Source organism: Nylanderia fulva, unplaced genomic scaffold, assembly GCF_048542155.1.
Source record: "Nylanderia fulva isolate GAGA-0341 unplaced genomic scaffold, ASM4854215v1 Scaffold17, whole genome shotgun sequence".
NCBI classification, from domain to species: domain Eukaryota; kingdom Metazoa; phylum Arthropoda; class Insecta; order Hymenoptera; family Formicidae; genus Nylanderia; species Nylanderia fulva.
This window is the reverse complement of record NW_028189945.1, coordinates 1,970,739-1,997,462: the sequence shown is the minus strand read 5'-3', so window position 1 is coordinate 1,997,462 and position 26,724 is coordinate 1,970,739. Positions and strand designations below refer to the sequence as shown.

Genomic DNA, 26,724 nt, shown 5'->3' with positions numbered 1-26,724 from the left:
TGAACAATGCGTTGATATGATTCAATTCGCTGCATTACATTCAATAATTTTTCCAAAAAGCAAAATGACCCTTATAATCAATTTTATTTATATTGATATTTATTATTTATATTTATTAATCTCCTTATTTTTTTATTTTGTTTCCGATCACTAAATCATTTATTAAACATGCGATTATAGATTAAATTTTTAGTTTTTTATTAGATTTTTCAATTACGATAAATCTTTGAAATTCAAACATTGAAAATGAAAAAATAAAATTTATATTTATTGTGTATTTTAATATAACTTGTGTGGGAGATCAACTTATGCATTTAACGATGTGATTTAATCTCTTTTTATTTTCTTCTTTAATTTTATGAATAGCGACATTGAAAGCAGAGATTTATGCGATACATGCGAATCAATTCGGCAATTACGAATATAGTGTGAGATATAAATGAGGCATTCACATGCATTTAAACGCTCAAGCGATACTAATTACGACTGTACTATGAACCGCGGTAAATAGAAGATAATTGCGACAAATATTACATGTGGGTAACGAACAACGCGCTAAATCAATTTCTGTGGCATGCGAATAATATATTATAATCCCATAAAATGAGAAATATAAGAAATTTAAAAAATATGTAACTTTTATTATCGTTCTAAAATGAATTATTAAAAAATACAGAAAATTGCGTTTAAATATTTAATTGATAAGTTATTAACATTTTCAATGTCAACATTCGATAATTAAAAATATATGAAAATTTTCTTTTAAGAACAGTATATGTTTATTTAATAAATTGAAGATGAGAATTAACAACAAATAAATAAAATACAGATTATAGGGCTCCGTTTGTTCTTAGTATATTTAAGTCAGTAAGTTCATTTAGCAATCTGTAATAGTTTATCGGATAACCAATGTGATGTCACAAAGTATATTCCATTTTCTTGATATATGTAACTAGAAATAGGTACGTATTATTTTTGTTATACGATTCAAAATCTTATTTTAAAATATTTGATAACTTTCAAAACAGTTAAAATTATAATAAAAATTAATATTTTAAAGAATAAAAATCAAAACATTGTTATTAATTATTTATATAGGTATATATAAAATATATAATTATATATATAACATAATAAATAATTAATATCACGTATAAGGAAACAATTTTCTGAAAAGTAGCTATAGCACTGCATAATAGTCACATTCAAAGCTAAACATTATTTTCTATATTTAAAACAATGAAAATATATTTCGGATTGCAGCAACTTGCTGCAATTGATAAATATACCAATGATTTTAATACTTTAATAGAATACGAATTATCGTAATGGATTTAACAAAATACGAAATATTGTAACACAGAAATTCGCACAAAGAACAATTCAAGGTAAGAGAGATAATTTATTTTATCATCATGGTAGTTACGTAATTTGAATGGATATGCAATGATGACTGATAAGGCAAATTATTCTCCTCTTTTCCCCTACGTTTATTTATAGCATTCTATCCTTTGTGTATAACTGTATTTCCTTCCTCCTTGTTGCTCATACAATTTTCCTTCCTCACTATTTTTTTTTGCATTTATTTTCATTCTTCTTTAACGCGTATATTCGCCTCTCTCTCTTTCTCTCTACACATTTTCTGAGTCTCATATATGTGCATCTCGCTTCGGTATACACGGTGATACGCATATGCGTATTATTTCTTCTCCCTTCTTCGATACATCATCGTATCTTCGTCAATCTCGCGTCCATCATCTCTCTCGGGGCCACTTTCAATCCCTCCCAGATTGACCAGTCGCTCCAAGTATAAATGACGCAGCGCGGACATGTATCGTCATTCAAAGTTTTCGCGCCGCTCGATCATGACACGTCGTCCCTCTTACTCTCTCGTTCAGATATGCGTCTCTCTGGCGCTCGTCGTCACGGTCGCAATCGGTCAAGGTGAGTCGCAAACAACAGCGAAGACCATATGTCATCGATTATTATATGGGAATGTGTTATTGAAATGTTTCATTCGCGTCACAGATTTTATCATAATCGTGAATCAAAAATTAAAATTTTTTTAATGATATACGTGATCTTAGGATATAACTTGATTGACTTCATATAGTGTACAATCGCATTAGAATTATATATAATATTATTTTGAAATATTTATTTTACATCATCGAAATTCTTATCCAACTACAATAGACACGAGGCGTACACTAATGTAACTATTTCGTTAATTAATCTGTGTCAATTTTTAAGAACTTATCAATTTTTATCAATTCTTGCGAGATTGAAGAGCTGAGAAGATGCTTCCGGCGTTTTTCTCGGAGATCTCAATTTAATTTGGTGATTGAGTAAATTATGACATTTTGATTTCGTGAAATAATTTATCACCCGTTTTATAATTCTGACACATTCAACATCAACTTCTCGTTACACAAAATTTTTTCACAACGCAAGTTTAAGTAATAATTTTTATAATAATAATTTTTTTTATCAAACCCTTTCGATTTTTTTTCGAAAAGAATGCGATAAAACAAAATGCCCTGGTCCACTGTCATATTACGAGGCGCTTGGTTGTGAACCTGTTTACAAAAACGAGGGGGATTGTTGCGCGACTAAATACAACTGTGATCATCTGAAGGAGAGATTCAAGACCAAGTGTTACGTTAACGGTAAAGAGTATGAAATTGGAGAGTCTCTCGAAGAAGAGGATGCGAATCCTTGTGACATCGGTTGCACTTGCACAAGCGGATATGATGGAGTGTAAGTACGAAACTTAACATTTTTCTCAATTATTTCGCCTCGAGTCACTTCAGAGTCATCAATTTTTATTTGTTTAAATTACGCTGTATTTTTTAATAGTGCCACATTTAATTGCGCTATAGTCGATTGTTTCTTTGGGCCTGTAAGACCTGGTTGCTACAGAACACGTTCTCCGTTAAACTGTTGTCCCGGAGAAGAAGTCTGTCGTAAGTAAACATTTTTTTCGCTAATCTAAAACCTAGAAATTTTCTATATATTTTTGCGGTAATTATATTAATTATGTGCTTATTAAGTGAAAAATTTACATTAAAATATTCATATTAAATAACAAGAAATTGAATTTTGCACTAATTATTCTTCTCTAATGTGTTTTTAGTGATTGAAATAAGAACAATTAGAAATTAATAAATTAATTAGATTTTCAATATATGCTTTTTTATTATTACTTTCTTTTTTAAATTACATTTTTTCATATTAAAAATAATTTTTTTCATTGGCATTTGGATATTACAAATATAATTTCGATATATATTTGAACTGTATTATACGGGATGTTTATTATAAAATTATTTTAGTATAATTAAATTTTAGATTTTCAGTAGAATACATATGCTAATGTATTTATCGCGTATATTTCTATCATAAATACTCTATACATGTAATATTTAAACACAATTATTTACGTCAGCTGAAAGACCTCAAGATAGGCCTACCTGTGAGGTAAACGGAAAGATATATAAAGCCGGAGAATACTTTGAGGTTGAAAATGAGCCAGATTTAAATTGTGTATGTCAAGAAGGGTATAAAGGTAAGAATGATTTTAAATACATTATTTTCAGATATTTTGAATTTTTTAATATTAACTATTTTGATTAGATTGTATATAAAATATGTACTTATATCTGCACATATTAGAGAGTGCATATGATGAACACACAATGTGTAATGTTTATTTATATACATATATATATATATATATATATATATATATAAGATTATAGGTATATAATATATGTATAGGAATCATTAATAATCAAATGATTTTTATATTTTTATCGATATGAATTATAATTCTTTTATTGTTAGTTATATATATATATATATACAACGTAAAATCTTTTATAAACGGATTGTTAATTTGTGATAAAAATTGATATAATAAATAGTACTTATAAAGATGCTTTACTGATTGAAAAATAATGTAATAATTAAATACTTATTAAATATTTATTCTAATATAATTAATATAATAATTATATATATATTTATATATTATATAAATTTTGTTATATTTATTATTATATAAATATAATACTTATTATATAATATTACATATTTACAAAACGTGTATATATTTATAACTAGTCAAATTCATATATCGATATCGCAGTAATATGCATAACAATTTTATAATGTTAATTATATTTCCTAATTCAAAATCGTGCAAAATCTAAATATTATGGATCAAATTTTTTTAGGGGAAAATATCGAACCTTTCTGCGTGAAACCTAAACGTCCATATTGCTAGTCCCGATTTTCGTGGCGCGAGCGACATTTTTAATAAATGCGCTCCGGTTTATTATTCCAGTCAAGCGCCGCAGACCAGTTGTAGTGTGTTTTCGAGATGTCGTAAGTTTATGATATGACGATTTGGCATTCTAAGCACATAATAACATGACCTTATCCGAGTTTATCTTTTATTTTTTTTTTTTTAGAAAACACTAACGATACTGTCGTCCACAAGGAGGACAATTCAAAGTCTGCTGACAAAACTTCTATCGGTACGTTTTATTAATATATTCGTTATTACAAATGAGATGCACAGACTGACTCTTGAATAATCTAAATCATTTAAAATTCTTTCATTAATTTCATTAATCGTATGTCGACTCGACAAAGTGTAAAGATTGATGATATCTCATACGTGTTAATTAATTTATTGAATTCTCGTAGCTTTAATTTGCGATACAAGTGAATACACATATAGTATAAAATATAAATGATGCATCGATACATATTTGAACATTTAAGCGATGCTAATTACGATCGTGCTTTAAATGGCATGAAATGAGAATTAATTGCGACAAACTTTGCACGCGAGAAGCAACGCGCAAATCAATTTCCGTTCTATAAAATCCTATATAAAATGATGGTTAATTTAATCATCGTTATGAGTTTACAAAGCACAGGAAATTATGTTACAGACGCGCCATTAGTACCGCTTTTGACATATTATAAAATAATTTCATAAATTTATTTTATTTATTCATCTTTTTTATTTTTTATTTTATTTTATTTATTTATTTTTTTTGAGAATGTTATCACAAATTTTCGAGATGAGTCAGCTGTAATTTTATGTTGTAATATGATTAATAATACTCAAACAGAATTGTACTCTTTTAGAATATGTTTGTATAAAAGACAATTATATGATTACATAATGCAGATTCCGTTTCTTTCAGATGAGAACATGTGTCATTTCGGTAACATGATGATGCATCACGGTGACGAGCTGAATCAAGCTACAGATTATAGCTCCGTGTGTGTTAAATGCGTTTGCGAGGTGCCGCCTGTACCCACCTGTCAGCGTTTACCGGATAACGAGTGCGACGTCACAAAGCATCCGCCATTCTCTCATTAATAATCCTTTCAAAATCTGTGATATGATAAGATTACACGCGTAACTAGATTCAGATATACATATTAATGCGTAAAAATATAGACGAAATCTTCTTTATATAAACTTTAATATAATGTTATGCACTTCGCCTACATATATATATGTGTGTGTGTGTGTGTATGTGTATATATTTACTACATATTTAAAAAAATGTGGATTAAATCTTTTGACAAGTATTCGCGCGTTTATGACAAAATCGATAATCTTTGATCTACTCTACTACAATTTCTTGCAATTATCAGTCTTGTTATGTGACTATTTATAAACGAAAAAATTATTAAATCACTGATTACGCATATATCCATCTTTTAATAATGTCAATGCTATATTTCTTTGACGTAATCTCGTATGATTACACATATTTATCGGATAAAGATTCACGTTAATAAAAAAAAAAAGATCGTATTGGAAGCGTGTTATTATAGCGCGATATTATCTTTTTCCCTTCTTTTACCAATACAATGTCACGTTCGCGCGAATTATTCGACCAAAATAATTTTCGCGGTCGTAATTTTGCGATTATACGCAAATATGGACGCTCTCATTGTAGTAATAATCGGTTTGCGCGCTCGACGAACCAATTCTCGCTCGTGCTATATAGATATTGTCTGTTGGTATCTATTCGCACGAGCGAGAATAAACCAGCACGACAGAGTCGTTTACACACTCCGCCAAACGTTTAGCCGTTTCTCTCTAAGTGGTTTTACCGTCGACACTTGGCAAGCTCTCTCTCACATCACGGGTTTACTTTGCGCGCTTTGCGATTTATCGCAATGCGGTCGAAATATCATCCCTTTGCGCCTCGCGCAAAGAGGGATGAACGCGTTTTAACGTTCGCTCAAACGAGCACGCAGTCTCCAGTTTTGCACGAGTCAGTTGAAACCAAATGGCGAGTCTCATAATTTACCGATTAGGCCGATTGTTACCTCGTCAATTGTAAACTATCATCGCAAAATACGTGGATGACGAGCCAAGAGTTGAGAAAATAAATTTAAGGAAGCAAAGTATTTCTATACATTGAAAGAAATTAATGTGTGGAAAGATTCGAGGATAATGAATGATGGCTAAGAACGAAATTATCTAGTATGTTGTCCAATGACAAGATTAATAATCGTTATCTCGATGTTTTTCATAATGGTTATTAAGCAGTCGTCCTTTTTCCTATAATGGTTCTATGATAAAAGACTATTAATCTTCTTAGATTGAAAGATATTCCGATATTGCATCTATTCTACTATCGTAATTACTACGACTTTAATCTCATAATATGAGAGGCGTTTACTATACTTAAAAATAATTAAAATCAATCATTTTCCTTTTTTTCATATTTCTTAATATTATAGTTTTTAAATATTAAAAAAAATCGGTCAGTCACTATATCTTTGCATAAAAATGTTTCGATCATGCTTAATTATCAGCTAATTAAATTTATCTAAATTTAATCCATTTATATTAATTAATTAATTTATCAAATATATACGTCAACACAAATGCAGTATAATTGATAGAATAAATCAACTTTTATCACGAACATCTTAAAATACAAGAAATTCTCTCTGCATGTTTTTTTCTGTTTCTTTCTCTCCATATTTCTTCTGTTTTCCTGCCTCTGTATTTTTCAATTTTAATGGGAAAAGACTTGTTTTTTTTATTCTCACCCGAGTTACGTTTCTCTCTCGATCCTTGTCATCTTCTTAATCATATATTTTATCATTTTACAAGCTCTTTTTTCGTTCTAACATACACATATATACAGATACCTGTTTTACTTTCTCTTCTTCATTTTCAAGCTATTTATCTTCGTCGTTTCTGACAGTATAAATATTATAAGTAACAAATGGAGAAGTTTTTGTGTTCGACAATGTCGCGTCGTGGTACTTATTTTTTTACTCAGAAATACCTTTTGGCGTTTGTAGTCATTGCTGATCAAGGTGAATTCTTAAAAAGGAAAAGAATTTCTTTTATCGATTCGTGGTAGCAAAATTATGAGAGGTGAATCGACAAAACCAACTTAACATTTATTATTCAATAAAAGATTTTTAAGTATATATATATATATATATATATATATATATATTGTAGAAGATTTTTTTGAAAAATTATTTTATTCGAAATCGTATTAGTCTTATTAATTTTCACGACAGATCGAAATTATTTTTATCTTGAAAGAGAGAAGTTCAATAGCGCGTGCACTGAGACAATGAAATACTGTAGCCAATCGATTTTATCCGCAATAATAATTTGCCACTAAAATTATTTGATTCTTTCTTTTCTCTAAAAGAGTGAAACGAAATAAAATGCGTGGATGTATATAAAAGCGTTAAGCTATAAGTTAATATACAATAAAAAAGATGATTGTTGCACGATAAAAAATACGACTGATCGATTTAATTTCTCTAATAGATAAATATTTGTCGATTTATTAATTTGCTAATGTATCTTCATCGTGACGAGTTCATATATATGCGAGATGCTGTTTCAATGATTATTATTTATCATTTGTCAAAGTACTCAAACAAATTCTATAAATTACGTTCATTCAATTATTAAATAAAATTTCTGATTAAAAATTAATCCCATATGATTCAATATTATATTACGAAATAAATAACTAAAATATACAAACGTCAGAATTTTCAATTAATTATTATTAATACGCAGAGATTAATATTGTATTTTTTAAATAAAACTTGAAAACCTATACGTCGAAAGCAACGGGCAGACTGAAAATTTTGCTTCCGGCAACGACCTAAACAATAAAAGAAATATCTCCGTTATTTTCGCAACTCGACAGACGTGATTCCCACTGGTCAGGAGACAAAGCGCGAATCGTACGCCGAGCACGTGCCGCAAACTTGCTGTAAACGACCTCTCGGGATGACAATAAATCGGCTATATTAAGTTCCGTTTAAAGTACAGCCCGACACGGTCGCCGGAAGTAGGCGGCGTCGGTCTTGAGGGCATCGGTGAAATATGAAAGGCGGTGTGAAAGAAGAGAGTTGGCGTTCAATGGCGATCTCTTGGAAAATCGCGACAATTGTTTGTCCCTGTGAATCTCGATGTACTAACGAGTGCGCTGAGAGAGTTCCGTGATATAATTAAAAAAAAATCTGCAGGACGAGCAGTTAAAAGATATAAAATTTAAAAGATTCCTTTTATGGAGTGAGAGAGATGGAGAAGTAAAGTTCTCCAACAGAGTAAATTGTAAGTCTATTAATTATTTCTCGCTCGAAATGAAAAACGAATGTATTATATGAATATTTTGTTATTTTCAAATAATATTATAAATCCATACAAATTTATTGAAATTTCGACCTAACTGACTGAATCAACTGATTAGTAATTTTACTGCTGTCGAATCAACATCTTGAAAGTTACACTTGAAAAGGATATTATAAATTATAATTATTAATATTATAAATGTCGTCGAGAAATAAGATATTTGCTATACTCGAAAGTAATTTACTCGCAAGCTTTGTATTTTATCTACAATTCTCCTCTTTATGCAAAAAATACATACTAATTTTTTCTTATTATTTATGCAAGAAGAAAAAATTGCATTCCACGAAAGAATGGTTACACATTCGCGGAAATCGCCGTCATCACGTCGTATAAATTCTCGAGAAATATAATATATCGCTCGTTTATGTATGAATCTTCATATTCTCGTAATGCTTCTTCGCATTAAGCAGGGATATAGAAATGCCCGACTGAGAGACGCCGATTTTTGCGATATGACCGCTTGCATAAATTCTGTCTCTCGACTTTTAAGGTCTGCGAGCGTAAAATTTGTGAGCTTACGTAAAAAAATTTATTACCATGAACGTCGGAAAGACACACGTTTTTTTCCGTCTTCATAAAGCAGCGTCTATATTATCAAGTTTCCTATCATCTCGCTAATATTAAGCAAATTAATATGCAAAACGTCTCGAGAAAAAGGGAAAAAAATATGTACGATGGTATATTTTTTTATTGTAAAATTTACAATCGATTCTTTCCCAATAAAAATTTAATGGATCTCTTTAGTGCGAGTTACTTAAATTTGTGAATAAAATAGAAAATTGAAGAAAACCGAATTCTCTTCAGAGGCATAAATAAATAAGAGAACTTTTCCATGAAATCACAAGAAACTTTATCTTGAAAGGAATTTTTTAATTTGTTAAACGTAATTATCAAGATATTTAACATAATACTGAAAATCACAGAAGAGTTCTGCATCGAATATACAGGGTGTCCGGTAACTAACGGACCAATGATTAAGGGCGGATTCTCTGGCCAATTTGGAGACGATTTTTCCTTAGCAAAAATGTCGAGAAGTCAATATTTTTTTAAAAATGGGTTTTTTGAAAACTAAACGTTTTGGAGTTAAAAGTCTAACATAATTACATTCTTCAGTTAATTTCAGGTAGAGTCTACTATAATAAAATTTGAATCGGAGGCTTAGTTATAAAGATACATGTAAAAAATGATGACCTTTTTCGACATTTTCGCTGAGGAAAAATCGTTCCCAAATTGACCAAAGAATCCATTTGTAATCGTTGGTCCGTTAGTTACCGGACACCCTGTATATCTTACATTGCTGGAGTAATGCGATGATTAATTTGTGAAGAGGTAGTACAGGGGAAAGTGAGCTTTATTAAGTTTGAACTCTTAATAGCTATTGTGTTATCCGGAGATGCACGTTTGTATAATTAATAGTCGCAACTATTAATTATACAAACGACTCCGTCAATGGCTAACTTTCTGGAAGTGCAAATGTCTAAGATAATGAGACAGTCTGGTATCATTTGAAGGCGACCTTCGTGCCCGCATGAACGTGGCCCGCATGTACAACGGCACACTCTAAGAAACATGTCAAGCGAACTGATTAGCTGATGGATCGCCCGACTATCAGGACAATCGGGAATGTACCGACGTGGAGAGACGGGTTCGACTGAATTCGGACAATGGAAGTCCTACATTCTGCTGGAACTAATCCCGCCATTGTCGTGCTAAATTTCTATACGAGATGCAGTTTCGCTATACTTAGCCATGTATGTGAATGGGCCGTATCTGTGTCTTAGATAAAGCGAAATTGGCGTTTAATTTGTTGTTTCCGATTAAGAATCCGATCTCGATTTAATCATCTTTTTTTTTTCAAGTATTATAAATATATATAATAAATCTTTGGTATTATAAATTTTAATATATTCAGATCTTTTTGTTTAAAATTATTTCGTGGTCAAAGTCGTAATATTATCTCGGAATAATTCAACGGGATGACGCGAGCAGGAAAAAGTTTGAAATTTAATTTTCGGTGTATTAGCAAGTTCTAATAGTCCTTGGTAGTCTTCCCGGGGCAGAATTAATCGCTCGGGAAAGTCACCGAGGAGAGGAGGATTTAAGGAAGCACACGATCAGGCTGTGGCCGCATCGAAATTTAATTAATTTCCCCATAAGAAACAAGTTTCTCCTTCGTATTCGCGACTGCAAGTTTTTAGTACGGTGAAGAAAGACTGGTGTTTCCTCTCCCATACATCCAATTACACGAATATAATATCTATCAATCAAGAGCAATATGATTTTGTTCTCCATAAAACTTAATCTCAATCTGCAATCGTGCTTCCCAACAATCGGGAATATTATCTAACGTCATCTAGCGCTCGAGGGAAAAGTTGCACTTTTTCCAGCCACATGTAAAAGCAGCAAAGCAAGTCCGTCGAGTCTGAAAATCTGGAAAGCGCGGAAAAACTCGCACACCCACCCCGGGTTGGCCGATGCATCCATAATTCATGCGGCAACGGCGGTCTCTAGCATAAACTAACCCGGATACTAATTTCCCCGAGCTGCTACGTTGCTGCGTGCTCGTTAGAAGAGCGAGAGTGAGGAGAGAGAGAAAGAGCGAGGCTGGATGCCGCGAGATGCAATTATGATAAACCGGGGGTGCCCCTCATTCGAGAGCTTTTCAGGGCACGGTTTGCGAGAATTCGGCTAGAGTAAAGCCAGAAGCGCGACTATACAGGGTGTCCGGTAACTAACGGACCAACGATTACAAATGGATTCTTTGGTCAATTTGGGAACGATTTTTCCTCAGCGAAAATGTCGAAAAAGGTCATCATTTTTTACATGTATCTTTATAACTAAGCCTCGAATTAAAATTTTATTATAGTAAACTCTACCTGAAATTAACCGAAGAATGTAATTATGTTAGACTTTTAACTCCAAAACGTTTAGTTTTCAAAAAACCCATTTTTTTAACAATATTGACTTCTCAACATTTTTGCTAAGGAAAAATCGTCTCCAAATTGGTCAGAGAATCCGCTCTTAATCATTGGTCCGTTAGTTACCGGACACCCTGTATATTTATATATATAGGAAAGCCGAGCGACTCGCGTAGCGTACATCTATCCCGCTTCCGGTTTTCCGCTGCTGCTGCGCGTACGCGTGTTCCGTGATTCCGTGGGCCTCCGATAAGCTTCGGGGGTCGCGATCGATCCTGCGAGACGAATGGCGGGCTGTTAAGCTTGTTGGGCCAATCGGGCTGGTGTTGCCGCGTTATTAATTTACTCCGCCGTAATTCCCGATTCGTTTGATTAAGATCTCTCGGAGCCGCTGTTTGTGTCGCGACGCTCATATTTATGGTCGATCGTTAATGCCGATAAGCCGAGAGAGCGATGTCTCGCAGTTAATGAATTGGCACACGAATATTCGTAGGGTGCAGATATGCCGAGAGCTTACGCGTCTATCCTCTCGATTATCATTTTTCTTTTCAAAGGATAAATCCCCGGATTATATAGTTGTGATTTACTCGGTTTTTAATAGTTTTATTTATAATTAATATAGAATTAATATTAATTAGTTTATCATGACTTTTTCTTGCGAAAACATCTGTATCGCCTTAATAAACGAGGATTATGTAAAAATTGTGAAAAAAATATTTATCTCTCTCTCACATTTTAGAGTAGATAAAATAATAAATAATATAAAATAATATATTCAGATATATATATATACGCTGTCAAAAAAAACTGTCCTGCATATATATAAATCCAAAAAAGCTCGGGGTTTATAAATTGCGAGGCCGTAATATATTCTCGCGAAATTAATGACAGGTATAGACAGGGAGCGTTCATAAAATTTGCAAAATTAACGGGACGAGGAGCTTAGCAAAGTGATTATATAACATAACTTTAATAACTGTTTTGCTTGCCGTTGTACCGAAACTTTTTCGAACAAGCCAACGTATACATGCACATAATACTGGCTAAGAACCTGGAGAGTTTACGACAATATTGTGATTGCAAATATTTTTCTCGCCCGTTTCGTGTTAGTTTGATAAATTTCGCAAACGACGGACGATTTTGCGTCGCGATATTAACAGCGAGCTCTCATTTTTTATCGCTTCCCTGTTTTACTGGAATTTACAAGTTCTCCTCGGTTAATTATCAAGGCAAGAAAAAACGTCACTCCTTATCTCCGCGTTAGAAAATTGTGTTGGCAAACATCAAGATGGGGAGAAAGAAAGAGATATAGTTGCAAAAATTACGATGCCGTTTTTCATCTCGTCATAATTCTCTCTCTACGCTGTAATGGAAACTTCGCGAAACATCATTTCGGAATAATAAATGCATTACCCGTACGTCCCCGTATTTATTTTCGCCCAGCGGGCCTTTTAAGTGGCAGTATTTCATTCCGTTATTAAGAGCTGCCTATCGTGTCCACCACTCGCGAGCTATTTTATGAGATTAATTTTTTTCTCGCGCGCAAATTTTCCCTGATGAACGCTTTGACGGATTAAAAGTTGAAATAAAAGTTTCAGCTTTCTCTCTCCCTGCCTTTCTCCTGGTACTTCGGCTCTTTCATCCGACAAATTACTTTTACGTTTCGTCCGTTCTTTTTCCCTGTGTACGGAAAAGCGATGCAAAATGGGTTTCGGAAAGGGCACGTTCGGCTCTTCCTCAAAATCAGCGGAGTTCACCAGAAGATTTCTCGCCCTCTTTTAGTTTTAGCATGGATATCTACGCTCTTGAAGAACAAATGTAAAATCGTTTCGGAGCATCCTAGTCTCTCTTGTGTTTAACATCAGTTTAAATAAAATAAAATAAAAAATAAATAATAAAAAATATAATAAATAAAATAAAATAAAATATATGTAATTCATCGCACAGTTCAATTATTATTTCAATTAGTGATCATTCATATTGCATCATCAATTGCACAACTAGTGAGCGAAGTTATGTCGAAAATTCTCGCGAAATAATGCGGCCTTCTATTTTCCCTAGGTGGAAATGTGTTTGGAAATTTTATTTGGTCGCGAAATTGACTGATAATAGTGCAGGCGAATTAATATTCGATTAGCGAATAATATGCGACGTGAAATATTTGCATATAAAAGATTTTTCAACGTATTGCGTTATTCATGAGTCCGTGACGCGTTTATTCGCGAAAATCCGCGTCGCGCAGTATTTTTATTAATAATACAGAGAAACGAAACGAAATTCTCAATTGAAATAAACAATGTATCCGTTGGTTACAAATCCTAAATAGCTTTCTCCGTCTTCTCTATGAATATATTATATACAATATAGAAGTTAGATATACATATTTGAAAAATCGCGAGTCAAAGTTGTAAGGAAAAATGCGATCGATATATCGCGAAGATAATAAATAAATAAATAAATAATAACTATGCGAGCGCGTTTTTTACACAAGTTTATTGCCGACGTAATCGTCTATAAATCGATCAACCATAAACACGTCGGCCGTTATAATAATTTATTGTCGACGGTTCCACGCGCGATGGCCTATAATATTTGATTACTATCTATTAATTATGATGAATAACGAGAGTAGAAATGTTCTCTAGACTCTCTCTAGGCGGAGATCGATATCAACGCGGTGCGTCGTTACGATAATGCCGGTTTATGGGATCATTAATTATGGCAGCGTCACCACCACATAGCATCACGTAATGTCTCGTAGCTGCTGCTTCTGCGTTCTCTCTCTCTCGCGAGAGAGAGAGAGAGAGAGAGAGATTGGTCAGCAAAGTTTGCGAAACTAGCAGCCATCTGGATCTCATCGCTTTGAAAGTTCGCCGAGACGAGAGGGTGAGGTTGGGGCAGAGGGTGGAATTTGTGATCGCGCGAAGAAAAGCGTCTGTCTCGCCGTCAGTAATGGCTTTCGCGAGCTTTTACCGGCGCGAGACGTTCGCGAAGATACCGCGAGCTTGCCTTCGGCGTTCAATTTAGGTAACTCGATGCAAACAAAAGTTTGCGTTTTGATATTCCCGCGTTATAGAAATTATCTGAGGCGCTTTTGATTCAAGGAACGTGAAGTGAGGGAAAATGTTGTTTCGATACACAGAGAATTTCTCATCGAATAACTCTATTGTATACAAGCTACTAAAAAATTGTCTAATTATTCAAATAAATTTTTATTCCAATAATTCTTTTACGCGTCATTTATTTGAAACTATAATAATATTGATTTGCCGTGAAAAATATTTATTTCGTATAAAGAAATCCTTTTTCAAAACAGATAAATATTTATGTTTCAAATAAATATGTAGATTTAAATATTTATTTGGATTTAATAGTTTCTTTCAGTCTGATATTCCCGCGTTATAGAAATTATCTGGGGCGCTTTTGATTCAAGGAACGTGGAGTGAGGGAAAATGTTGTTTCGATACACAGAGAATTTCTCATCGAATAACTCTATTGTATACAAGCTACTAAAAAATTGTCTAATTATTCAAATAAATTTTTATTCCAATAATTCTTTTACGCGTCATTTATTTGAAACTATAATAATATTGATTTGCCGTGAAAAATATTTATTTCGTATAAAGAAATCCTTTTTCAAAACAGATAAATATTTATGTTTCAAATAAATATGTAGATTTAAATATTTATTTGGATTTAATAGTTTCTTTCAGTCTGATATTCTCGCGTTATAGAAATTATCTGAGGCGCTTTTGATTCAAGGAACGTGGAGTGAGGGAAAATGTTGTTTCGATACACAGAAAATTTCTCATCGAATAACTCTATTGAATTGTATACAAGCTACTAAAAAATTGTCTAATTATTCAAATAAATTTTTATTCCAATAATTTTTTTACACGTCATTTATTTGAAACTATAATAATATTGATTTGCCGTGAAAAATATTTATTTCGTATAAAGAAATCCTTTTTCAAAACAGATAAATATTGTAGATTTAAATATTTATTTGGATTCAATAGTTTCTTTCAGTCTAAAAATTCCTTGAATGTGTATTGTGAAAAGAAAATATTAAATTATCGATGCACACAAAATTGTGTTTCAATATTCTCGCGTTATAAAAATTATCTGGGATGCTTTGATTCAAAGAACGTAGAGCGAAAGAAAATTCGATACATACGTATAGAAAATTTCTCATCGATCTCTATCATACAAAATGTTATAATACATTTGTATTATAAATAAATTTTATATTTTTAGCGTACATAAAAATTCCTAGGCTATTTCGCGAAAAAGAAATATAAATTATTTTCTTGTTTATCGTGTTATTTCGTTGTTTCTAAAAATCACAACGAGAAACGCGATGCTATTTTTGTTACGCTTCTCGGATCGACAGAATGCAGCTTTTGTGGTGCTTTCAGCAAGACGATTCGATTCGAGGCATGTAAATATTTCTCGTGGTAGAATTGAATTATCTCGTGAATAAATTGTATTTTAAAAAGGTAAAAAATACACGCCAACTATATAAAAAAATTATTGTATGTAATAAATAGAGGTTTAAGAAAAATAAAAATTAGAACATATATATGTTACTTATTTTTAATATATTTGGCGTCTTTTTACTACTAAATAAAAACGTTTTTTTTTACTCACCAGTCGATGTGGAACGGTTGACTACGTAGAACATCCTTAGTTGATCTATAACATACAAATTTGAGATACAAATTAGCAGCGTCCAAAATAATTAATATTTAAAAAAATTATTATCAATCGTGATATTGATTATAGAAATATCGCAAATAAATATATATGCATTATGATATATTGTAGTATTGGTGACTCCTGTAGCGATCTACTTTATGCAATCTTATAATGTAATAAGAAATATAAATGTTTTATTAAGTTTTATATATGTGTGTGTGTGTGTCTATATATATAAATATATGAGCGTTATGTGAGACTGGAAATAAAATCTAGAATAAGAAAAATTGTTTCTTCTTGTAAAGTAAATTGCGAGATCTCGTGAATAATTAGCTCAGTATTATTTTAACTGAACAAATAAAAGCTTACATCAAGCTTTTATATGAGAAAAGTGTTGTTGGATATTTTAAATAACCGCTCCAGTTCTCCAGATATCTTATTAAATATTTAATTGAAAGTGCGCAATCGTTTTTTTATGTCACTTCGTCGCGACATTGTTTCATAAAGAATAAAATATTTTTATTTCGTTTTTTGTGTTCTTTCTTTTCAAACATGATATAGCTGTTGTATCTCTCGCAGCGAATGAGATAAATAATGCGACAGTATTTCTGCCGGAAACGACTTTTCGTATATGTCGTAAAACGCGTGCATTCGGTTACCACATCCGAGATATAAAGGCCTTATGCGAGCTGTATGCAATTTATAACGACGGGAGTGCAATTCTACGTCGAAAAAATATATATATATATATTCGTATACACACACACACACACATATATATTTATATATTGTATATATACCGAGACAAATTTTATATGGAAAACATAATATAGAAATATGAGCTTCCTTTCCAGCCGTCGATGCAATGTTTATTGCCTGGCGAATATTCGAGCTTTCGCAGAACCTGTTTCTACAGAACCTATATAATATTATACAGCACTCATATCTAGACTCATTCGTATTTACTCTCATAAATATATGTATAGCTTACGAGGCGTCCTCGCGTTTTGTTAGAAAAATATTTTCCCCTTTTTTAATATTCATCGCGTTATTTCGCGGAGAGAGAGAGAGAGAGAGAAGAGGCAGGCAGACACGCAATAACTTATTTCGCCGCTAGAAATCTCTTTTCCAAACTACGCGCGATGCATTTTCCGACATGTCGGCGCGATACAAAGACGACGGACGCGTCTTTGCTCGAAGATGGCGGCTTCGAGCTCGGGGCTGTTTTTCCGGTCGAGATTCCAGAGGCCGAGGTTGCATATCCTCGAAGGGAGGATTTCGTTGTTTGCACGCAACGACAATGGACCCTACTCCTTTACGGGATCCTCCTCGCCGACTTGGAAACGGCGAGAGAGCTTGTAAGCTCTCGCTCGAGGCCTTCTTTCGACCCGACGAGAGGCCGAAAGAGAGAGATTGTACCTCCGAGGCTTCGCCAGATACGTTGAAAGCTATGTAAATGTAAATTAGGTGGTTCTCTCTCATGGGCGCGGCAACCCTCTCCATCCCTTTCCCCATTCGTGTTTACGTCAAGCTATTGCCATTCAGTCGAGGTTTTCCCCGAAGATGTATCTAATCTCGCGCGATCTTTGAACTCGAGTACACGGAGTAACGCTCTTCTTCTTCATCCTACTTCGATTTTTCAACCTGGATGAAGGACCTCTTTCTCGCTTCTATTTCTGACAAGTTCCGCTTCATGTGTAATTTTATATATATATTAATCGACCGAAGCGAGAGAGAGAGAGAGAGAGCATAAAATCAGAAATCTATCCTTTGTATTACAATTTTTTATTTATCACGATCCATGATGTAAATTACTTTGTTTTTATTTGATGTGTATAATTATTTTATTTCAAATTTTGTCATAGCTATACATAAAGCTCTAGGAATATTAAAAATTAAAAATTATATCAACCAAACTAAAAGTTGACAATATTATAAAAAAGTTAAATAGGTATATCTATGTATACATAATCTTATTTGGATTGTAAAAAAGCTTATTAAAGAAAAGAAATCAAAAAAGAAACAAATAAAAAAAAATAACACATGCTACTAAAAATCTTACATTGCAAATCAGTGCATAAACTTTTCGGTATTTTTTAAGGCAAAATGTACAATTCATGTACAATTCCAAAATTATATGTTGTACATGTTTTACAATGTACATTGTATGTTTCACGGCAAAAAACATTAATTCCATGTATAATTAATCATGTTGCGGTATAATTTAGTTTAAATAGCCTAATATACCTAAATGTATATAAAATTCGAGAAATTTGGGAATCTGAAATTTAGCGCAAATCAGTGTATAAACTTTTCGGTACTTTATTCAGGCAAAATGCACAATTCATGTACAATTCCAAAATTATATGTTGTACATGTTTTACAATGTACATTGTATGTTTCACGGCAAAAAACATTAATTCCATGTATAATTAATCATGTTGCGGTATAATTTAGTTTAAATAGCCCAATATACCTAAATGTATATGAAATTCGAGAAATTCGGGAATCTGAAATTTAGCTTGAGTGTATAGCGGTTCATTTACACGGGATCCACATCAGTGGCACATGCGAAAGGGTAATTTTGCGAGCGCCCTATACAATCCTCGTCGTACAGAAACGACCCTTTCTACCGCCACGCCGGCTTAAGTCTACAACTACGAGGGTTGTGTGTCCTCCCCTACCACCCACCCTTTCTCCCGCTGCAGATTACTTAACCCTACGTTTCGCGCATGATCGATGACTCTCGCCGTCGGAATTGACAAGTGCCCGTCCGGTTGACACACGGTCGATCGGCGAGCGCGTTATTAAACCACCGTTCGCAATCCTAATACCAGGGGATAGTACACAATTTGCTGCGCGCAAATAGACCTTGCAGATCAGTCCGGTGAATCATCAGGCCGATATCGCCGATAATAATGCGATCGCAGACTGACTTTCATTCAGCGGCTGGATTTTCCGGCAATTATATCTGACCGTGGCACACGTTCATTAGGCGTAATCGATATAATGAACGCACTTGTCATATCGCGCGGAAAGAATATTCTCCCGGAATTACGCAACGCTTCGCGATAAACGCAGATTATGAAGTAAAACCGATTGTGTTGTGAAATGGAAATTTAAATGTCCTCAAGTTCCGATTTATCGCGGTATACCGTAATAATGAGAAAATCAGCATTATCAATCAACATTAAGGATAATAGAATTGTTTACTTTGTAATTTGTATTGAAAATTCGATCGTGCATGTACACACGTATGAGACATTAATGTGTGTCATTGAAATTTTAAACTCGAGGTATATATCAATTAAAAAATTAGCGGGATTTAACAGTTCTGAATATTTCGCACTGTACAGTTTAGCAGTAAGAATAGCAAATGTGACGAGTGTGAAATGAATTGGCGCATGTACAATATATATATATTATACAGAGTGTCCGGTAACTAACGGACCAATGATTAAGGGCGGATTCTCTAACCAATTTGGAGACGATTTTTCCTTAGCAAAAATGTTGAGAAGTCAATAATTTAAAAAAAATGGGTTTTTTGAAAACTCAACGTTTTGGAGTTAAAAGTCTAACATAATTACATTCTTCAGTTAATTTCAGGTAGAGTCTACTATAATAAAATTTTAATTCGAGGCTTAGTTATAAAGACACATAATGACAAATATTGGAAAGTTGTAAAAAATGATGATCTTTTTCGACATTTTCGCTGAGGAAAAATCGTTCCCAAATTGACCAAAGAATCCATTTGTAATCGTCGGTCCGTTAATTACCGGACACCCTGTATATCGGAAACATTATTTGCTCGCACGTCAAATATATGCGCGTATAGTTTCCCTTATACAGGATATTCTCTCTTCAACGTGAAACGCCAACGAGCTTTCAAATGCAGAATGCAAGGGATAATAATTCATATACGAACAGTAATAATTACATGAAACGTTTGTATAAGCAAATGCGTTTACAACAAGGTATGAAATTACGTTGTTAAATTCTCGTGATTTTATTAATAACTATCCTGCAGGATATAGAGATAAAGTTCGCATTCATATTTCTGTGTGTATGTGTGTGTTCATTCTCTTTTTATTCTAATTAATTAATTTTATTCTCGCCGACTTGGTTCTTCGAACAATTACTTTGTAAATTATTCGAGAACATTATCCCTCCTTTATACTTTTTCTCTTCACTCTCCGTGTTATCTATGCAACAACGTTATGTTACTTAACAGCTACTAGCAAATTCAATGACCGGCTTATCGTAAATTACTTGGACTATTACAAGAAAAATGTCTTGTTACGGCTTACACGATTTATGAGTAAAAAAAAAAAAATGTTAAAGTGCAATATTTGCGTAATATTTTGAAATATATATATTTCATTTACATTCCGTTTTTATGCGAATATGTACGAATAATTTAATCTTGAACCGACAAAGATCACAATTATTCTGTATCTGTATACCACAGAATATAATTTTTCAAAATGATTAAATCAACTTTTTATATAAATATTGTAGATAAAGTGTACATGAAATAAAATGTGTCACTATTTTCTCTTTTATTTTTCTATTTTTTTAACATACGATAATTGCAAGTGAAATGAGGATAGGAAGCTAAAATTTTCAAAATTCGAATATTCAGATGTAGGCGGTCGTATATGTATAGAGAGTTCTAATTATTTCAGCTTATCTGATCCGCAGAAATTGTTTTTGAGTTATGGATGGATATATACATATATTTCTATATATGGATGGATACATATTCCTTTATATATAGTATGTATACAGAGAACGAGGAGAAAGGTGATGAAAGTTAAGAGTTAGCGAGAAGAGATAATTAAATGTGAATTATATATTGTCTAAAGTAATTAAAAATAGTTATTAAACGGCTTACAATAAATTTGATGATATTTTGCATTAGAGTCAAGTCGGTGATTAAAGTAAAAAAAATATACACAACATGATCTGTGCGAGCTAAAAATACAAGAGTATTCAATCCGTCATATAATACAAAGTCTCGATAAAAGTTGTTTATGCACGAAATGCAATTTAAACTGTTATCGTTATAAAACTTTTCTCTCTCTCTTTCATTCCTAATTTTCTACGGCACGAAATTACGATTTACACTACTTTCGCTTAATAGATAAGTGCGATAAACCGATGTAAATTGCACGTTTTACGCAATGCTTGCTAACAAATAAAACTTATTCGCCTGTATTTAGTTTCTAAATGAAACGCGAATATTGGAAAACATCAACAAAGTTTGCATAACAAACTGTTCTATCTCAACAACGTCTTGCATCTATTTATTAGTAATTTCGTTATTTTCCCTGGGCGCGTACATGTTTTTTGTTTATTTCGCAAATATAAACGATAAAAAGAAATTTAAATTGTTACGTAACAATGGGGAAAAAAAAATTTCTATTAAATCTGTTTGCCGAATACGTATAGTAATACACGAAATGTCGCAATTTCATCGGACAAAATTTCGATGAAATACACCATATGCAACTCTTGAAAAAAATTAACGCCGCAATCGCGTATATTTTTTTTTATATATACCATATATATTTTTATTATCTCAGCGCGCTAGGGATGCAGCTGTTTGTTTTCGGTTTCTTTCACAGGGGTGCAACAAGTGTGTTACGTGTCTCGAGGCAAACGAGAGCGAGATACCGAGGGGTTGCGAATCTACGAATAAATTTCTTGCTCGCCGACCAGACCGCGTTTTGCTCCAACGCTTGCTCGAATTGATATCCGCGGCCCGTATTTCAGGATTATCTACTCGGCCGCGTCATTTTTGTTTCGCGTCAAGCTGCGTTCTAAGCCGTTTAACAAATGCTATGACATAAATTTAAAAAAAAGCTCTTGCGCACACACACACACACACACATATACATATCGTGTGGGATAGCCGCTTTATTAAAAGTACCCGCCATCTCGGGAAACGACGTTATTTGACGTTTACCCGGGCTTTTATAAGCTGCCATTTGACTTTTGCCGCGCGATGAAATTACGGTCCCTTTATCATTGCTCTGCCCGATTCATAAAGTGCGAGGGAACTGGAGAGTTAATGACATGTAAAAGGAAACAGTTTTATTATTCCCGCGGTAATATGAGTGATATCACCGGGTAATATGAATCCATACTCTTCACTTTTCTGTCGACGCCTCTAGAGGCGTCACAAAAAATTTTAAGGGTAGGATTTCTCTTCTCGCAAGTTAACGTGCGGAGCAGGTTGAAATTTCCTTGCGAAACGTTACATTAATATTTTACGGCGTTACGTTAACAAAGTTTAATAGAAAGGAGAAAGAGAAATACGCCAGTGGCAAGGAAAAAAGAATGAAAAAATAATACAGATAGCGCTTCCGACAAATTGAGAGTCCAGATCCAGTGCAGACTTGCCTTAGTGCGCCAGGATAATACAAAAAAAAAAAAAAATGTATTTTCACGTTAAATGTACTTTTCCCGCCGCAGATGTGCAACAATATAAATCACGTTTCCCCGTGACGTTTCTCGAACAGCATCGATTGGGACTTTTAGCTCGTCGCGATATAAAACTATCTCCGTAAATCAAGCGCCCGTCGTCCAATTCCTCATCCCCCAATCCTCCACATTCGCTCGATATTACGCTCGCGACATTTGCATCGTTAGCGAGTCGGGGCATAAAAAAAAAAAGAAAAAAAGGGAAAAAAAAGAATACCTTTCCTCAAGTGGCACGTACTCGACGAACGCAATTTTCTTTTGTTTCCAGGCAGACCTATCCTGCAGAAACACGAAGCAGACCGTGGGCGCGATTTACACGCGCACCAACTTCGTGACGTTGAAATACGTCACCGACGCCTGGGGCACCAGCTCGAATGGCTTCCGCCTCGTCATCACGGCCGTCAAGGATCCGAGTGAGTATTGTTGCGGAAATCGTAACTTATTCGTATATCGCGCAATTGACTTGCCAACATCTGGACACGCGGACATTAGTACGCGATGCTCGAAGCAATTGCAATTTTTCACGATACTGAGGGTACAAAAAATCCTATTACGCTGCTATGTATTGTTTTTTGTGGTAAATATTCATTTTCTGACTACATGAATATGAATCGTTAATCCTAGAATGGCGATATTAAATGGGGTGTCTCATTCATTTTTTTAAAAGACGAATTAAAATTCAAAAGATGTATATTACAAATTCTCTGATCTTCCAGGTATTTTCGTTTGAAATTCCAAAGAAAATAATCACATTTGTAGTTTGAGAAATAATACAGTTTTTTAAAATTAATTTATTGTACTCTTTGTAACGTTAATCGTGTCATTGTAAAGTTATCAAGAGAGCAGTTTTTCTAGCATTCAATATTGCCTTATTAATTGTAAAATTAATTCAGACAATAAGAGAATGTCATATATTACTATATCTAAAAGCTAAAAATATAAAATAACTAATTTATTATAAACGTCTTAAAGGATACTAATTTATTTAAATTAATCATTCGTTTATTAAATCAGTATTTATTAAATAAATAAGGATAGTGTTAATTTATTTAAATATTATCTATTAAAAATTGAACAATTTTCTATGAATCTTACATAAGCTCTTGATTCTAAAAGTAGACTGTCAAGTAAAAAATCATGTGAAATTTTAATGAAAACTTGAATATTGAAAGATATATTAAACATGTTTTTTTAAGTACTAAATTACAGTAAAATTATTAAAGAGACAACTTTTGAAAAATTCTATGAATCTTCACAAAATGTTTTAAAAATTTCTTGTATCAAAAATTTAATGAAAAAATTTCTTGATTTTCAAGATTGAAAAGAAATTCCCCCTGAGAATACCAGCAGTTTTTAAAAGTTTTTCTCCGAAAGTATAGATTCTATATACGAGCTATATTATTTATTTAAATATACATAAATTAAATTTAAATTTTCAAAAGATTGTTAACACATAAGAAAAATAAAAAGATTGCAGATTTGTGCACGACTATGTCGTTTACACAAGTGACCAGAATTAATCGACTGTAAACTAGATAAAATGAATCTTTTTTGTACAAAAATCGGTATGTCAACTGCACATAAAGTTTCGACTAAATTTTTCACGGCGTATGAAACTTTCATTGTTCCCTCAATCTGATCAAATAATTCTCTCTTTTTCATTTTCAACGCAATTCACCGCCGCTGAATCTAATCGCTATGAGATTTGTTCATTGAAGCATATGCTCTTGATATTTGAGAAACATATTTCCAAGAGATAAAACTCGTACTCGCGTACCCCGAGTAAGAATGGAAATGTCGAAGTCTTTTCGTCATTCCTATTCTTTTTTCTCCCTCTTGCTTCAGCGATTCTGTAATCCGCATTTCAAATTGTATCGCGGTCGACTCGAGGGAGAGATCTAAGTTTATCATTCAATCGCTTTTATTCATTAGCCCTCAAGCTATTAAATTTGCCTTTTAAATCCGGGCTTCTTTAAAGCGTTTCTCGTCTTCGCGATCGTATTCTCTCCGGCGACGTTTAATGCACGATTTCAGAGTGCAGTCGCTTATAACCGCACGATGAACCCCGGTTAACATTGTAATACTCCATTCGTGCGGCGCTACTCGTACCAACGAATCCGAAATTACAATCGAATCAGTCATCTGTAAAACATCGCGACTATACGCACGTCTAAAAGCGAGCTTTAACAAAGTATCGAAAGCATTTATCTAGAGCATTGCGAGGTTAATGGATTTGTTTTCTATTTTTGGCGCATCAGTTTTCCAAAAATATCACGATTTTTCCAAACTGTATAATGATTATTGAATTATTTTTTGGATCGCAAGAGTAACAAAAATATTTTATCAAATAAAAAGATATTTGTGCTCAGTTTTTTCCATAAACAATAACATACTTTTCATTCAGGTATAAAAAAAAAAAAGAAAAAATAGAACAGATCATCGAGGTCTTTTCTGCTCTTCTCAAATCTGACCATCTGTCACTAATGCGATTTTGCAAAATCGATTCGATCGAAACTTTGTTACGCGTAAAAGAGAATTGCGCGCATAAAAAAAAAATCTCTGCGGCTTTGTCACAGAGTCAGCTTCGTAAAGCTCGCGCAAGACAAACAACGCGCGTTAATTGGCTAGTTTAACGAGCTATTTTCAGGTTTTACGCGAGTTCGGCGACCATTTTACATTTTGTGCAACGTGTCTCGTTTCGCGACGCGAGTGAAAAGTTGATCGGGTAAATATTGAACAAAATTTGTAATTGAAATAGGTGGCGACGCGGTAAGTGACGTCGTTATATTGACGCGTCGACGTTGATTCGAATTTTTAATTTGGCTGAGCGAACGCTTCGATTCACCATCATTGTTGGGCGAGATTTTGCGCGACAGTAATGAAAGCGCGGCTTTAAAAAGTGCAAATTTCGATTAGTTTCTGAAAGATAAACCAAAGAGAATGCACATCCAAAATATGTAATATCGATAAAAGAATAAGAATTTTTTTTTTAATATAGTTAGATATATTATTTCGTTCAATCGATTCATTAAATAATAATGATATAATATTTTATATATTACATTATACAATAATAATGTAATTACATAATTATATACAATATTATATATATTATACAATGATGTATATATTTAATAATAATAATAATAATATACATTATTTAATTCAATCGATTAATTATATTGATAATTTGAGCTGCTTATGTTTACACGTTATATTCAGCTAATTTATAAATAAATTTCACTATAAATAATTGACTGAATCACTTCTTCTGAGAAACTTTTGAATCCAAATAAAATAATTGTTGTAGTGTATCAACTACAAGAAAGAGTGCAAAAAAGACTAGCCTTTGTGAGTCGCACAACACCACATTGGTTAAAATTGTCAGAAGAAAAACCTGAAGCTTTATAGTCAGTTCTATATACTTCGTTCTCCTTATTTTCCGAATCTCGCTCAGTTTTCCATTGTTTTCCAATATTTAGGTCACTCGAAAATTATGAAAAAATTTTCATTATGATGTCAAGATCCATGAATATGTATAAATTTTGTTTGCATCAAAACCTTGAATATTCTTCGAGGAAGAAATATAATGGAGAATATATGGTAAGTTAGAAATGGTCAGTAACTTAAAAACGAATTTGTGAAGTAAAATGAAATTTAATCATGAAGCAATCCAATATAAATAAATATTGCTACTTTTGCATTTTACATCGCGACGTGTATTATTAAGTATCGCAGATGTCGATCACGTGTTTGCGACATTCGGCGTTAATGAAGCGCGATCGCTCGACAATTTTTCATTTCACGAAGGAGAAAAATCGTGTCGACTCGCGAGGAGAGACGGCGATAAACGCGTCGCCCTCGTCGACGATTTTGTCAAAAGGGCGGAGAAGTTTCCTG

At 33.1% G+C, this 26,724-nt stretch overlaps 2 protein-coding genes across 2 annotated transcripts in view; both read left to right on the top strand.

Annotated features, from left to right (window-relative positions):
• Positions 1-26,724, top strand: part of LOC114938349 (uncharacterized) — a 204,956-nt gene that overhangs the window by 137,643 nt on the left and 40,589 nt on the right. The window contains 1 exon segment of the mRNA XM_085481137.1: positions 23,093-23,237. Within this exon segment, the coding sequence (XP_085337263.1) occupies positions 23,093-23,237 (145 nt within the window).
• On the top strand, positions 1,830-5,845 carry LOC114938354 (uncharacterized). Its single transcript, XM_029312269.2, is given in 8 exon segments — positions 1,830-1,944; positions 2,520-2,760; positions 2,860-2,966; positions 3,449-3,568; positions 4,239-4,264; positions 4,266-4,389; positions 4,476-4,541; positions 5,223-5,845. Coding segments are annotated over 8 exon segments (978 nt in total). The 3' UTR covers positions 5,402-5,845.